Source organism: Amblyraja radiata, chromosome 2, assembly GCF_010909765.2.
Source record: "Amblyraja radiata isolate CabotCenter1 chromosome 2, sAmbRad1.1.pri, whole genome shotgun sequence".
NCBI classification, from domain to species: domain Eukaryota; kingdom Metazoa; phylum Chordata; class Chondrichthyes; order Rajiformes; family Rajidae; genus Amblyraja; species Amblyraja radiata.
The window spans coordinates 69,660,084-69,676,400 of NC_045957.1; the positions used below are offsets into that span (position 1 = coordinate 69,660,084).

At 39.4% G+C, this 16,317-nt stretch overlaps 1 protein-coding gene across 1 annotated transcript in view; it reads left to right on the plus strand.

The window, feature by feature from the left end:
• Window positions 1–15,225, plus strand: part of lpcat1 (lysophosphatidylcholine acyltransferase 1) — a 119,370-nt gene extending 104,145 nt beyond the window's left edge. Inside the window, exons 13-14 of the mRNA XM_033048311.1 lie at window positions 6,134–6,272; window positions 11,148–15,225. Of these exons, the coding sequence (XP_032904202.1) occupies window positions 6,134–6,272; window positions 11,148–11,341 (333 nt within the window). The 3' untranslated portion in view covers window positions 11,342–15,225. The remainder of the gene's footprint in view (window positions 1–6,133; window positions 6,273–11,147) is intronic.
• The last annotated feature ends 1,092 nt before the right edge of the window (window positions 15,226–16,317 follow it).

Genomic DNA, 16,317 nt, shown 5'->3' on the forward strand with positions numbered 1-16,317 from the left:
CCGCCATTCAATGTGATCATGGCTGATCATCCACAATCAGTAACCCGTTCCTGCCTTCTCCCCATATCCCCTGACTCCGCTCTCTTCAAGAGCCCTATCTAGCTCTTGAATGTATCCAGAGAACTGGCCTTCACCTCCTTCTGAGGCAGAGAATTCTAGACTCACAACTCTGTGTGGAAAAAGTGCTTCCTCATCTCCATTCTAAATGGCTTACCCCTTATTCTTAAACTGTGGCCCCTGGTTCTGAACACCTACCATCGGGAACATGTTTCCTGCCTCTAGCGTGTCCAAACCCTTAATAATCTTACATGTTTCAATAAGATTCCCTCTCATCCTTCTAAATTCCAGAATATACAAGCCTAGCCGCTCCATTCTCTCAGCATATGACAGTCCCGCCATCCCGGGAATTAACCTTGTGAACCTACGCTGAATCCCCTCAATAGCAAGAATGTCCTTCCTCACATTTGGAGACCAAAACTGCACACAATACTCCTGGTGTGGTCTCACTAGGGCCCTGTACAACTGCAAAAGGACCTCTTCGCTCCCATACTCAACTCCTCTTGTAATGAAGGCCAACATGCCATTCACTTTCTTCACTGCCTGCTGTACCTGCATGCTTACTTTCATTGACTTCTTCTTGCGTATGGCGTGCACAGCCTAAAGTTGTAGGGCATCTTGTTCTATTTGATCTTATTTGATTGACTTTCATTGACTGATGAACAAGGACCCCCAGATCCCGTTGTACTTCCTCTTTTCCCAATTTGACACCATTCAGATAATAATCTGCCTTCCTGTTTTTGCTACAAAAGTGGATAACCTCACATTTATCCACATTAAACTGCATCTGCCCACTCACCCAAACTGTCCAAGTCACCCTGGATTCTCAGAGCATCCTCCTCACAGTTCACACTGCCACCCAGCCATGTGTCATCTGCAAATTTGCTAATGTTACTTTGAATCCCTTCATCTAAATAATTGATGTATATTGTAAATAGCTGTGGTCCCAGCACCGAGCCTCGCGGCACCCCACTAGTCACTGCCTGCCATTCTGAAAGGGACCCGTTAATCCCTTCTCTTTGTTTCCTGTTTGCCAACCATATTTTCTATCCATGTCAGCACTATACCCCCAATACCATGTGCTCTAATTTTGCCCACTAATCTCCTATGTGGAACCTTATCAAATGCTTTCTGAAAGTCCAGGTACACTACATCCACTGGCTCTCCCTTGTCCATTTTTCTAGGTACATCCTCTAAAATTTGTATTGCAATCTGTGGTACTAAGTATGCAGTAAGAACTGTGGGACAGTTCATTTATAATAGTTTGAGGTCAGCATTCAATACAATATTGTTTGCATGGATAATAATGAAAACAATATAAAACAAAAAAATATTTTGAACCCTGGAATCCTGCCAACCTGAACAAGATATTGAAAGACCATGCAATATTGAATGATTGAGGGCAAGGTTCCAGAATTTGAATGTGATTGATCAATATTCTTATTGTAGCTACATTTCTCTATTTATATAGTGCCACTAATCTAGTAATTGATCCTAATGTTTCACTCCGGGGCTCTGTCCAAAAAGTCACAAGATGTTGTGGCAGTTGACCAAAGATTTGGTCAGGTTTACAATTTAAGTGATGTCTTAAAGGAGTAAGGAAAGATTTAGTGTGGTTGTGTGGTGAGTTAATTAGGATCTTGGCATCTGAAGGTAAAGCTTGCAGTGGCATTTGCATTCTGGTGCATAAGCACTATAGGGTTTAAGGAAATTATCACAATAGGGAGGATGAAGCCATTGAGGAATTTGGAAACCAAACATAACCTTGCAAACTCTATTGATTGTCATGCACAATTGACCTGTCTGCGGTTACAACAGTTGAAGATCCATCATATTGGTCTTGCATATTTCTATTTTTACTCAATCTTCAGTCCCATTCAAAGTCAAAGATATCTGATATTTTGTTTGTTAATTGTGTTAACTGCTTTTAGTGTGCATAATAATATGTTACAAATATTGTGTATTTGTTTCCTGTGCGTACCTTCCCCATTTAGACTGCATCAGTCTGAGAAACCATCCCATCATTCCTCACCCTCAGACATTGAGGATTGGGAATGAAATGCCAATTTCTTTACCGCCAATAGCCTTCGCCCATGAATGTTTTTTATGTTTTTTCCATACAGAAAAGTCCTGATCATGTTGTCTTTATTCACTGTAAGCATTACAGTTGTTTGTCATTTTTTCTAATTTGGATTGTTCAATTTCCAATGAGAATACATAATAACAAGCTATTTATCTGATAATTTTCTACGGCTCATTGATGGAAGGCTTCTGTAAAAATACTCGTTTGAACTAAGTGCGCATGGAAAATCCAGTTAAATTATTTCCCTAAAGATATTTTTTTATCGTTTACATAGTTTAAACCAATCATAATCTGTTCACAGAAAATAACATTTTGATTAAGCCGTCATTATATTTTGTGTTTGTATCCCATGGTTATTTACTTTCTTGAACTGATTTGTTTTGTTTGCAATTTTTAACAACTTTGATTTTGTATGAATTTTCTTGAAGATATGGTTATCCACAGCAAATAGTATTATGGCATGAAACACGGCCATTTTATTGTCTGTTGTTTAACTTCCTTAAATCCATTTGATTTTTCCCTTGATGAATATGTTGCTCCCCAATGATGGGTAAAGTAATTTAACAGATAGTGAAACGACTGACTCAAAAATGTGAGTTGGCTTATTTGTTTGCCAGATTTGCAGTGACTTCATTTGAAGGGATTTTTTCTTCCTTTATAGTACAGGTGCACAACCTTTTATCCGAAGATCCAAATAACGAAAACCTCCGAATAGCGGACATTTTTTCGGTCCTTGAAGAAAGGTCCTTGAAAACGTTCACCGAGGGCGGCCCGCAGAGGTGACAGCGGAACCTCCGGTCGGTCCTCGAAGAAAGGGGAACTAAATCCCCATTCATAAAAGAGAAGGTGAGGGTATATTGCGCGGGAGGGTTAATAATTGACAATATGCTGCTGCCTGCCCGCTGAGTTAAAAAGTTCCCACGGTAGACTCGCGATACACAGTGTATCGTGAGTCTTGCGTGGGAACTTTTTAACTCCGCGGGCAGGCAGCAGCAGATTGTCGCTCCCTTCAGTTTCACCCCACCTACACCCACCCCTCTGCTTCCCGGCCATGTGTGTGACCCCTTCCCTTCCCTCCCCTCTCCAGCTCCCCGCCCATTGCACCGGCGCGGGGGCTTTGCACTGTCTTCACGTCGGCGATGCCAGTGGGTCAGTGCCAGTCACCGGAGACGTCAGGACCAACGGGACACCGACCCCCAGGCCCACTGCAAGCACGGAGATCCCAGAGACCCACAGCCAGCAGCAGCCCAGCCCCGTTCCAACTCCAGAGGAAAACTGCAAACTGGCCGGAGACGTCAGGACCACCAGAAGCCGTTCCCCGATGGGCCACTACGGCGACAAGTGGCAGTTCGCCCACAGCCCGAGCTGTGCCCCCTTATCGGGACACCGACCCCCAGGCCCACTGCAAGCACGGAGATCCCAGATCAGCAACTCCAGCCCAGCCCCGTTCCAACTCCAGAGGAACACGCTCCCCGTATGGGCAGAAGCTGATGGTGTGCAAGGGACGTCTTGTTCTTGGGGTCGCGCAGCTCGGGCTGTGGGCGAACTGCCACTTGTCGCCATAGCGGACCATCGGGGAGCGGATTCCTCTGGAGGGGGAGGGGGGTATTGTGCTGTTTGATCGCCCCCTACTATCCCAGGGACAGGGAGACAGGACGTTCACCGAGGGTGGCCCGCAGAGGTGACAGCGGAACCTCCGGTCGGTCCTTGAAGAAAGGGGAACTAAATCCCCATTCATAAAAGAGAAGTGGAGGGTATATTGCCCGGGAGGGTATATCGCCTACCTGGAAGAAACCGGACATTTTTTCCAGGATGTCGTCTGCACACCAAAGCTCACGTTTGGCGCTAAACATGGCACGCCAAAGCTAACGTTTGGCGCCAAACGCACGTCGCCTCTGCTGCACACGGATATAAGAGTGTGAAAATGTCGCCTTAGGCCGCCTAAGGGCATGTAGCCCCGCTAGGGTGACATGAGTGCGAGAGGTGATTCAATGCTGCGGTCACATTTACAAATTCAGGAATTCATTCAACACACTGCATTTCATTCATACATTTATTCTGCAAGAAAAAACTACATTGAAGACTCAAACTCGCGACCGAGGAACTGCCGGGATCAAGGCGCAAACTCGCGACCTTGCGGATATGAGCCGAGCACTCTACCACTGAGCCAGCCATTAAAATCTACGCTAAAAAATTTCCATTCCGAAGGCCGACATTTCGAATTACGAAAAGTGTCTGGTCCCAAGGCTTTCGGATAAAAGGTTGTGCACCTGTATAAGGTTTGTCACCAAAACAGGTTAACTATATTTTCAATTTGTTGCTCCTTTTATTTCTCCAATTCCACAACTTTTTTTGACAGATATACAATTACAAAACCCCTTCCATCATAAGGAAGGTGTCATTAACAAAGAAATTCTCCTGACATTAGAAATTACTATTATGTGGTAATGGTTTATGATTCTAAATATAATTTCTGTGAATGAAAAGGCAGCCGGTATTATGGGCAGATCACAGCATGGCTTGAACACCACTCCCTCTGCTTTCCATTGTTTTGTCCAAAGTGTATCTCAGAACTTCGCTGTGTTTAGTGACACTCACAAGCATTCCCAAGTTGTGGTCACTCCTGCCCCCTCTCTGCAGTTTACAACATGTTTCCTTCTTATTTTGTGTCAGATTTTAATCCATATCCTTGCAGATTAAGGTTTATTATGTTCAACAATTTATTTTGTAAATGTGATGTTTTCCTCCTTACAACAGTCCCTCAAAGCCATGCTTTCAGGCAGCAAGTTCCTGATACCCTCCAGTGTATACTGTGTATCTTCTCTCAACTTTTTTCATTTATTACCTTCAAGCCCTCTTGTGATTGACTGAGGAAATAGTTGAGAGAAATAGATGCCTCATGTCACCTTCAGGATACTTTTCAAATGTATACACTTTAGTTATCTACACTCTCTTACTGTCACCCACTGCCGCTGCGCTTTGGAATTTTCTCGCAAATTTCCCACATTAATTTACGATCACAAACATGTAATTATTTGGTCAATCCCTTTTCTTAGCATCTGTATTAACAAAATACCCTTTGCAGCATTCCAGCACACAGAATCATGGCGATCATGAGCAAGGGACTGGATAAGATGTCAACCTCTTTTTCAACTGCCTAGGATACGTTTTATCCAGGCCAATAGGTCCAATTATTTTTAACTGATTTCACCACTGGACTGGATCTTGCAGTCTATAACAAAGTGGTAGCACTTGCCCTCAAAGAAAATTGCTTACAAAGTTCTCTCAATCTTTAATGTGGACAGTCCATTTGATCAATGTTATCTGTGTTATCTGTAACAAACAGTCAATACTTAAGAAAACTCAGAAAATCTTCAATTTTACCGAATGATTATTTTATTCCGGGGGGGCATTCCACTGAAGTGTTCATTGAAATGGTGCTGGGATTTGGGCTCAGTGCCTTTCAAGTGGTAATTGTGGCATAGTACACCACAAAAATGTGTTTAAACTTCACACAGTGAAACAGGATGTTTTTACGCTATCTGGCGTTGAGAATAATTTGTAAAAGTATCAGAAGTTCTCATAAATTCACTGATTAGTCTGGCGAAAGCCTCAAGCAATGCACCTCTGGAATTGTCAGCAATCACTGACAGCAACCTATAGATTTGTGTTTAACTCTGCTTGCGCTTACTCCAGCAGTTAGATACATGGCGATAATGAGTAAGGGACTGGATAAGATGTCATCTGTCTTGTATGGTTGGTAACATGCAAATGAGGTCTATTTCTGGTGTCTATATGCAAGATTAAGCCAACTCGAGACAGATATTTAGTAGTAGCAATATCCAGAGTTTATTTCCTACACCTTTACCTTGGAGTAATTGTTGTATTAAATAAATGTGTTGAGATTTTCCACAGCAAAGAAAGTCAAATCTTGTATATCAATTTTAATTTTACTGCAGAAAGTTAAAATGGAAATATGTTATATTTTGACAGATGTACGCATCAGCTGAACAAACAATTGATGACAATGATCTTGCATGCATTCTGAAGACTGCCTTGGGAGTTAATAAGCTTGATGTATCAAACTTATTTGAAGCCATTGATATTACTCGGAGAGGAAAGATTAGTTATAGTAAGTGTAATATTCATTTTTATTGGACATATTTTTATTCATCCATTCATTTTCATCAAGTGATGCTAATGTCATTTCCAAATTTCTCTTGCTGATTAAACTTCAACTTTACCTTATTGTAGAACCTTTACTCAATTCCATGTGTCAAACTGTTTTTCTGTTGTGTCCAATTTTTAACAAATAGATTCATACGTTCCATTTGTATTTTGTGTAATTTGCATCTGAATAGGGAAAAATGTACACATTCAGTTTCTCATTCTGTTTCTGTGCATTTGAAGAGATGTACAGTGCCGTCCATAATGTTTGGGACAAAGACCCATCATTTATTTATTTGCCTCTGGACTCCACAATTTGAGATTTGTGATAGAAAAAATTTGTGATTAAAAAATAGAAAAAATTTGTGATTTAAAAAAAAAAGAAAAAAATGTGGTTAAAGTGCACGTCAGATTTTATGAAAGGCCATTTTTATAAATTTTGTTTTCACCATGTAGACATTACAGCTGTGTTTATACATAGTCCCCCATTTCAGGGCACCATAATGTTTGGGACACATGGCTTCATAGGCGTTTGTAATTGCTCAGGTGTGTTTAATTGCCTCCTTAATGCAGGTATAAGAGAGCTCTCAGCACCTAGTCTTTCCTCCAGTCTTTCCATCACATTTGGAAACTTTTATTACTGTTTATCAACATGAGGACCAAAGTTGTCCCAATGAAAGTCAAATAAGCCATTATGAGTGAGAAACAAGAATAAAGCTGGTAGAGACATCAGCCAAACCTTAGGCTTACCAAAACCAACTGTTTGACACATCATTAAAAAAACCAGAGCATTGGTGAGCTTGCTAATCGCAAAGGGACTGGCAGGCCTAGGAAGACCTCCACAGCTGATGTCAGAACAATTCTCTCTACAATAAAGAAAAATCCCCAAACACCTGTCCAACAGATCAGAAACTCTCTTCAGGAGTTAGGTGTGGATTTGTCAACGACCACTGTCCGCAGAAGACTTCATGAACAGAAATACAGAGGCTACACTGCAGGGTGCAAACCATTGATTAGCCGCAAAAATGGGATGGCCAGGATACAGTTTGCCAAGAAGTACTTAAAAGAGCAACCACCGTTCTGGAAAAAGGTCTTGTGGACAGATGAGATGAAGATTAACATATCAGAGTGATGGCAAAGGCAAAGTATGGAGGAGAGAAGGAACTGCCCAAGATCCAAAGCATACCACCTCATCTGTGAAACACAGTGGTGGGGGTGTTATGGCCTGGGCATGTATGACTGCTGAAGGTACTGGCTCCCTCATCTTCATTGATGATACAACAACTGATGGTAGTAGCATAATGAATTCTGAAGTGTATGGACACATCCTATCTGCTCAAGTTCAAACAAATACCTCAAAACTCATTGGCCGACGGTTCATTCTACAGCAAGACAATGATCCCAAACATACTGCTAAAGCAACAAATGAGTTTTTCAAAGCTATAAAATGGTCAATTCTTGAGTGGCCAAATCAATCACCTGATCTGAACCCAATTGAGCATGCCTTTTAAATGCTGAAGAGAAAAGTGACGGGGTCTAGCCCCCAAAACAAGCGTAAACTAAAGATGGCTGCAATACAGGCCTGGCAGAGCATCACCAGAGAAGACACCCAACAACTGGTGATGTCCATGAATCACAGACTTCAAGCAGTCATTGCATGCAAAGGATATACAACAAAATATTAAGCATGACTACTTTCATTTACATGACATTGCTGTGTCCAAACAAAATGGTGCCCTGAAATGGGGGGCCTATATATAAACACTGCTGTAATTTCTACATGGTGAAACTAAAGTGTATAAAAATGGCCTTTATTAAATTCTGACTGCACTTTAACCACATGTAATTTTTTTTATTACAAATCTTAAATTGTGGAATGCAGAGGCACATAAATGATGGGTCTTTGTCCCAAACATTATGGAGGGCAATGTTTTTTCTCATCGGTAAACCTTTAAAAATCTAATTATAAAAATTATTTCCCGCTACAATAAAAAATATATATTTTGTAAGTCTAATTTGGAACTCAGTACATGGAGCAAACCTGTGCAAATGTTTATGCTCCACCTGTGCCATTTACTATATTTTTCCTGCCACTTAATGGCAGTTTTTTTAAATCTTACAGCTTCTAAATTGCATTTGTTCATTATCTTGATTACCCTCAGGAACTAGATTCAACATATAACTTATTTAATTTCTTGGTGAATGTAGTTGATAATTTTGAACTTCTCAAGTGTGAACTCGATAGTGAATAGCTTTTTATGGAGGGCAAGACTATCACTGAACTTCCTGAGAGATCTTTACCCCATACACTTCACTTTGGTAGTTTACACCCCAGCGGTATGAACATTGACTTCTCTAACTTCAGATAACCTTTGCTTTCTCTCTCCATCCCCTTCCCAGTTCTCCCACTAGTCTTACTGTCGTCGCCTATATTCTATCTTTGCCCCACCACCTCCCCTGACATCAGTCTGAAGGGTCTCGACCCGAAACATCGCCCATTCCTTTTCTCCAGAGATGCTGCCTCACCCGCTGAGTTACTCCAGCATTTTGTGTCGACCTTCGATTTAAACCAGCATGTGCAGTTCTTTCTTACACACTTTCAAGGAACTCCAATGTTCGACTTGGTCTTTTATAGTTGCAAATATGCTTGTGGATTGAGCATCTAACGTCCCTTTGAGTAGAAATTGATAAAGGCTCATAATCCTGTGAAGACTTGCCTCCTTATTTGATATCTACTCAGCAAATGTTATCTATTAGACACCAGCACCTTCTCGGCATTTATTTTTAACATATCCTTCTAGAACCTAAATACTTCAAGTGATCTCTCCTCATCTTGACAACATACATGGACCCATTCTATCAAATATCTCTTTGGACAATTATCGCATTCCAGAAATTGAGTGCACCTTCGTTATATTCAAGTATATCAACCTTTGGTTAAGGAGACATTGACTGTAATTTCCGAGATGTCCTCTTTCTTTAGTAAACGTAGTTTCCCTTTGTTGTTGTCGATGGCTCCCTCACCTTTGTCTCTGTGTCCTGTAGTTCTACTCTCGCTCCCCTTCTCCCCAGACAAACTGACAGATAAGTGATCCTCACCCCGCCATAAAGGACTAAGTTCTTAGGAGAAGACTGCTTGTAACCGATCTTTTATTATCAGGGATATCCCAGATTTCTGCCCATTTTATTAATCTTTTCTAAGTTCCCTGTATATCTTAGTAATGCACCTTTCTGGTGAATATTTCACACATTCAAAATTAATTTATTTTTTAGTTTTATATATGTATAAAACTAAATGTTTGCCCCACCTTACTCAACATTGCAGTTTTTGCCCCACCTTACTCAACATTGTCTTGCGCTGTAAATGAAACAAGTTTTGTTCAGATCTATGGTATATTTTAAAAGTTAATAACGTTTTAAAATCAACTTAAAACAGCGCCCCCACCCGCGCATGCGCAGTTAAGGGAGAGTTCCCGTGCGCATCTTTGCTGGTGTCGCAAAGGGCACCCAACAGGTCCTCAGCTGCGCCTGCGCAGTTGGGGCCTTTACAGAATTTTTATCGCCATCTTTTTTTCACAATGGCGAAACAGGTAAGATTTTAGATACAGCATTTTACTGCTACTCCGAGCCCACTGGGATCCGCTGCCTTGGCACTGTGGCTGCGGCAGCCGGCGGGGACGGGGAGAAGCCCCACCAATCTAAGGCCTGGGCGTTGAGCCTGGCTCTGAGACCGACGGCGCTGCTGGCTCCCGACACGCTAGGAGGGAAAGGAGCAGCACCCTCGAAATCCTGGGGAGGTGAGGAGGGAGAGTGGGGGAGGAAGGGAAATAGAGGGAGAGGAGTAGGGGAGGTAGGGAGTGGGGAATACCTATGGAGGTGAGGAGGGAGGTTATGACTGTCTACCCTATCTATGCCTCTCATAATTTTATGTACTTATGTCAGGTCACCCCTCAACGTCGTGATATTCCTGCGAAAACAATCCAAGTTTGTCCAACCTCTCCTTATAGTGACTACCGTCTAATCTGGGCAGAATTTTGATAAACTTCTTCTGTACCCCCCCTCGCAAACTTCCACATCCTTGAGGATGGTTATTGACCAATGTTAAATTTTGCTTTTTTGCCCGTTTTTAATCACTAACACAAAAAATAATGATTTAATACTCAGTGCTGGTGAGGTCCTTGGCTTAGATTCCACACCAGAAAAGGTGCAGGCCACAAGCTGTGGCCGATCTGGGCTGATGAATGCTAAGGTTCTGCTCTGGAACATCCTTATGAAATTTTATTACTATCTGAGCTTTTGGAATTAATTACTTATAAATCATAAAACAAAGTAAAAACAAATTACTTGCCTGGCTTTTTAATCAACATCGACAACTCCGTGGAATTGTGAAGGGCTGCATGTGCACTCAGCTATTTGACTAATGAGTCCATTGGTGGACAAAGGGGGTCAAATGCAGGGGATCACGAGGTTAAATGCAGAACCACCAACTAAAGGAAAGTGCAATTCATTCCTTTAACTCACAATCCTAGATTGTCTAACCATAAATATAAATGTTATGATATCAAACCCCCTTGGCTGTTTGAATGACATCTATAGGGAAGAGTTATTAGAAGCTGGAAGTGACTGCCCCAATTGGTTATTGACTTTTCCAGAATCGACATGTATAATCTAGCCGCTCCATATTGTGTTGCTATTTCATGCCAGAAATTAAGATTTGTTTCAACAACAAACTAAATCTGTGGTCGCTGTATGTTCTACCATGGTGGAGTTGAGAAGGAGGAGAGTTCAACACGTGGAGAATTACATACTCATTTTCATGCATTCATTTTTCTAACTTCAGTGGACTTCTACAAGTTTTCATGTTGGAATCCTGATTATGCTGAAGATTATCTTTATCCAGACCAGAAGATGGATTTCATAGACAGCATGGAAAATCAATTTGCTCCGACTGTTAATGGATTTTGCACAGACTTCTCGCCCGAGGACCAAGAAGGGGAGAAAGAAGAAAGTATCTTGGAAAAAAAGCTTAACTAACTCCGTAGCGATGAACCTTCTCCTGGTGAGAAGTTAGACCTATTGGGGATCCATTCATTACTTCTATTAACTTGACTAAATGTCTTTTCCTATATGAGCCTACTGCCATTTTTTCTGTATTTATCATCTCTCCAATGTAATATTTGTTGAACTTGGAGACGGTGAGTTTGAAAGAAAATTTAACATCAGAACCATGATTGTGAAGATGCTTATTATTTTTCCCTGTACTTGAAGGAAATCAAGCACTTATTCAGTTGAATTTTCATGTCTATGGTATGTGTTATGGTGACTATGCATGTTTAAAACTTGTACCTACAGTTTTTATCCATTTATTGTCTTCTTATTTTGTCTATGCTTAATTTTATTGCAGTTTATGAAAAAAATGTTTGCAGAGGAAGGGATATTGGTGTTTTTCTGCAATTGTTACAATATAACAAATCTTTGGTGTGGTGCATTCCATTCCGTAATGTGCTAGCTTGGGGTATTGTTAAATACTTAAAAATATTAAGTATCATCACTGTTTCCCTGCTCTTGCTGTCAAGACTAGAATGAAAATATTCTAATGTAAATGCAGTAAAAAGAACATAACTGTAAGGAAATCAATTGATATTCAGATTAACATTTGAATACTGTACTGGATATAAACATGGTACCAGCAGGTATTCCTTCACAGTTGCATAGGAATTCTATTGAAAGGTTTGTTACTATGTTAAATGTAACCATATGATGGAATATACTTGAGGGATATTGTTCCATATAATTCATTTGATTGACTATTTTGAACAGGGAATCACGTGGATTTTGTTGATCTGGTAACAAAGCATGTTATGTTGTCTGATGTGTGTAAATAACCGAAAAGAACAAGAAAATTAGTGTTACAATGGACCAATAAGGACATGGCCATACAATATAAACTAGATGTCAATATTTTGAATGTGAACTAAACAGTTATGCATTGTATGTGACAGTAGCCAAGGAGTGGGCAAATTTATTTGTCTGGTTCCAAAACACAATGAAATAATCATCTTATGAAAACCATGGATTTAACAAGATGCATCGTACATTTGCATTCCAAACTGCCTTTATGGCTTCTTAACTACTTAATATCAAGTCTACTCTTTTTTATAAATTTATATCTTGGGAATAAATGGGAAACAATTAAATTGGTTATGGTTTATAAGAATTGTATGATTTTGAAGCTACAGATACAAAATTGAAGGTTTTTTTAAATGTGAAATAAACTGACTATTTAAAGAAATAGAATATGATGACCAGCTGAAAATATATAATCTGATCAGGGCTGCTTTATTCTGTAGGCAAGAGGCTGCTAGAATTTACCAAAAACAGAACATTGGAAAGACTCGGTGGATCAATCCGCATCTATGGAGACAAGACAACGAGTGCAGGTCACTGTCGGTTCTGGTGCAGGATCTCAATTCAACATCAGCTTGCACCTTTTGCCTTGCCTCTACAGATGCTGATTGACCCGCTCTATTCTTCCAGCATGCTGTTTTTGTTCTGATCCTGCTACAATAAAAGCACTGCAGTATTTCCCTGATTTTGCAATGTCTATACATAATAGTTAATTTCTGAGAATTTATTATCCAACGATGATTTTCAAGCTACAAATTACAGTCACTGATGTTAGTAGCTGGTGATGCCACATGAAAAGCAATTTAGATTCTTTGGAATAAATTCTACTTGCAAGATATTCCACTGGTTATTGGCATGTCCTGAGCATTGAATCTCCTACGCATCTTAACAAAAATGTGGATCAAATGATTTCCCTCTGACGTGAAATAATTCTCTGGAAAGCACCTTGCTGATGTGGCTGAATACAGTGATCAGGTCAGCATTGCTCCGATGCACCCTCTTTGAACTGTGGTGGTAGAACCTTGTCACAAGCAGTCAGTTCTACATTTACCAATTATTATAAATTCGTCAACGATGAAAGCCAGTTCTGCAGAAGACGCGAGGGAAAGAAGGGTAAACAGTTATTTCTTGCAGGATAGAAGCTTTTCCCATTTTAAGTGTTTGGCAGTTTTTTTTCTCAAGTTTGTCAAGTATTGTTTGGTGCCAAGTATTCAGGTTGTTGCAATGAAAAGTGAAATTTGTTTTAATTTGGTTTCTGATCAAAGTTCAAGATTATTGCACTTTGCTCCATATAGGATACATTTTAATCATCCACTCCCATTACTTTCAGCACAGAATAAATGCCTGTAAACTCGGCCACCTTTTTTTTCTGCCCTCTCCATTCTACATGATTTCAAGGGGATCTTTACATGGTTTTAAATATTATTGCTGTTTTAGGATGAGCTTATATCTTTTGCCTTTTCCTCAAAATATCAATATAATTTATATCCCACCTTGATGAATAATGGCATATGATTACAAAAATGGCTTTGTTGATAAATGGGTCACCTGTTGCTTGAGTTGACGCCTTGAAGTCTTAAGTTCCCACAATTCAATATTAAAGAAAAGTAGACTGATGCTGAGTAAGAACAGTTAATGGGGGAAAAAATGGTGAAGCAGGTTGAGAGATTATCGATTTGTATTCTTGGGTAAATTTACAAAGGAACAGTAGTCTCGCTGTTTTTACAGTCAATATTATAGCACATCTTGTGAATTGATGTTGGATGATATGAAACATTTATTGATGAGCATCCTGCAGTATTAAATCAAGGTTTGTCAGAATCAGGAGAATAGTTAAACTTACAGGAGTGGGGTGGGAGATGCAAGGGTGATAAATTTGTGATTTATTGTGATAACATTAATGTAGAATCCTACTGAAAATGTACATTGGCACTGCCATATATAATCAACTTGTGATTTCAGAATTATTTAATGATTTTTAGTGTTATATACAGATGAATCCTTTGGTGAAGCAAATTAATGTTTTTAAACATTGGTACTGTATGCATTTGATGTTGAGCTGAGTGTCTTCTCAATCAAGTTTGACATTTTGGAAACAATACAATCCAGCTCTATGTGCTGAGCCTCATTGAGGATACAATGGGAAGAGTTTTGATTGTCAACATGTGGACAATTCCAGATGAACCATGAATTTACAGTTTATTGTGCTTTGAAAGGTAATGTACTTTTTCTGAGGATTTTTCAATTTATTTTGTATGTATATCCAACTGAATATCCAGTTGTCCTTTTATAAACTTCAGTGAAGGTTGATGGTCACATGATTTTAAACCTGAGAACTGTACAGTTTCACTGCAATGAGAATGAATGTTAGTAATCTCGCGATGCAAGTGACGTTCAGAAAAAATCCTGTGAAGATTAGACATTACTTATTGGCATGAAGTTTCTGTGCGATTTACAGTCAACAACCTATCATGATTAGAATTATGATCATAGGTTTTGGGAGTTAATTTATTTCTTTGAAATAACTTTTCTACCATTGTGAATCATGTAAACATCTCTGGTTGCTGCATTTTAATTGTGGATCAGGTAATTGCATAATCTGAAATAATACAATATGAGAAGTAATACTTTTAATCATGTAACTCCATTATCACTCATGGTTTATATTGACTTTTGCAATCTATAATGCTTGTTTTCTTTGAGAGAAATACCTCAGTAGGCACACTGTTATGTGTTCTTGGTTGTCTTTGAAAGAATCCATGAAATTGTGCAGAAGGCTGCTTATTTTTTTTACTGCTGTATTTTGTATTCACCTTGAACATATTATGACATTACTTTGTTATTGCTTCATAATAGGTTATATGTGGAAATATGTTGCAATAACTGACATTATTTTCCTGAGTTTAACCTGTACATAAAAAGATTACTGCTCAAACTTGCATTGGATTTTGTGTTTCACAGTGAAATTATTTGGTTTGTCTGTGAGTCAAGAATAAATGGATCAAATAGTGTCCTGTGGTTGTTTCTGCTGTTGAGCACAGTAAAATATCCAATTGGATGTTTTGAATGTTGACTGACATGTGCTCCCACCACATTTTGCCATTTTATGTTCCACTCTGAAACCATGTAAAACAAATGAAATATTCCCATGAAGTTTGTCCTAAGGCTTACTAGCATTCTGCCAAAATTCTCAAACCTTCGTGAGCTGGATTTTTTTATTGCCTAAGATTAAGTGATTAATTTTCCTTACTCCCAATGCAGGATTGAAACTGTTCAAATGTTCCTTTTTGATAATGTAGAAATGTGAGTGGTCAGTATATCCTTGATTGATTGATTGAAAGTTCGAAACAGGCCTTTTGGCCCACCAAATACATGCTGACTATTGATCATCTGTTCAAACTAGTTGGAAGTTGGAATTAGTTCTACGTCATCCCACTTTTGCATCCATACCCCACACTAGGGGCAATTTACTAGAATAATTAATCTACAAACCTGCACATCTTTGGGATGTAGGAGGAAACTAGAAGAAACCCACTGTGGTCACAGGGAGAACATGCAGACTCCACAGACAGTGCCCAAGGTTCTGGATAAAATCTGTCTTTGACACTGATGCAGCGACTCCCATCAGCTGCCCGACTGTGCTGCTCTTTGATCCTTGATGGAAAAGACCAAATCTACAGAATAGTCGTAGATCTCCATTCAGATGCAATGGGGAGATATAAAGGAGAATGTTTGATACACTAATAACTGAATTATGTTTGAAGATTTGGATTTCATAGTTTCATGAAGGCTGCCCAAGAAAACCCCGATCGCAATACATTAATTGATAATCAATAGGTTTTAATTTTTAAATGATTTCATTTACACATGGATGTTAGAGAATAAACTCAACGGGTTTTAAATAAGGCTTATTTTTAATTTATTGAAGTTAAAAAAAAAATGGCAATTGCTACATCAGATACAATGACACCCACATATACGGCTTAAGTATATAAACTTGCAAACTATTCCCATTAACCCACTGCAGCTGAAGATCACCTGTATCACAGAAATAATGTTTATAGCACTGAAGAAAGCCATTCAATTCACTGGTCTAGCCCAAT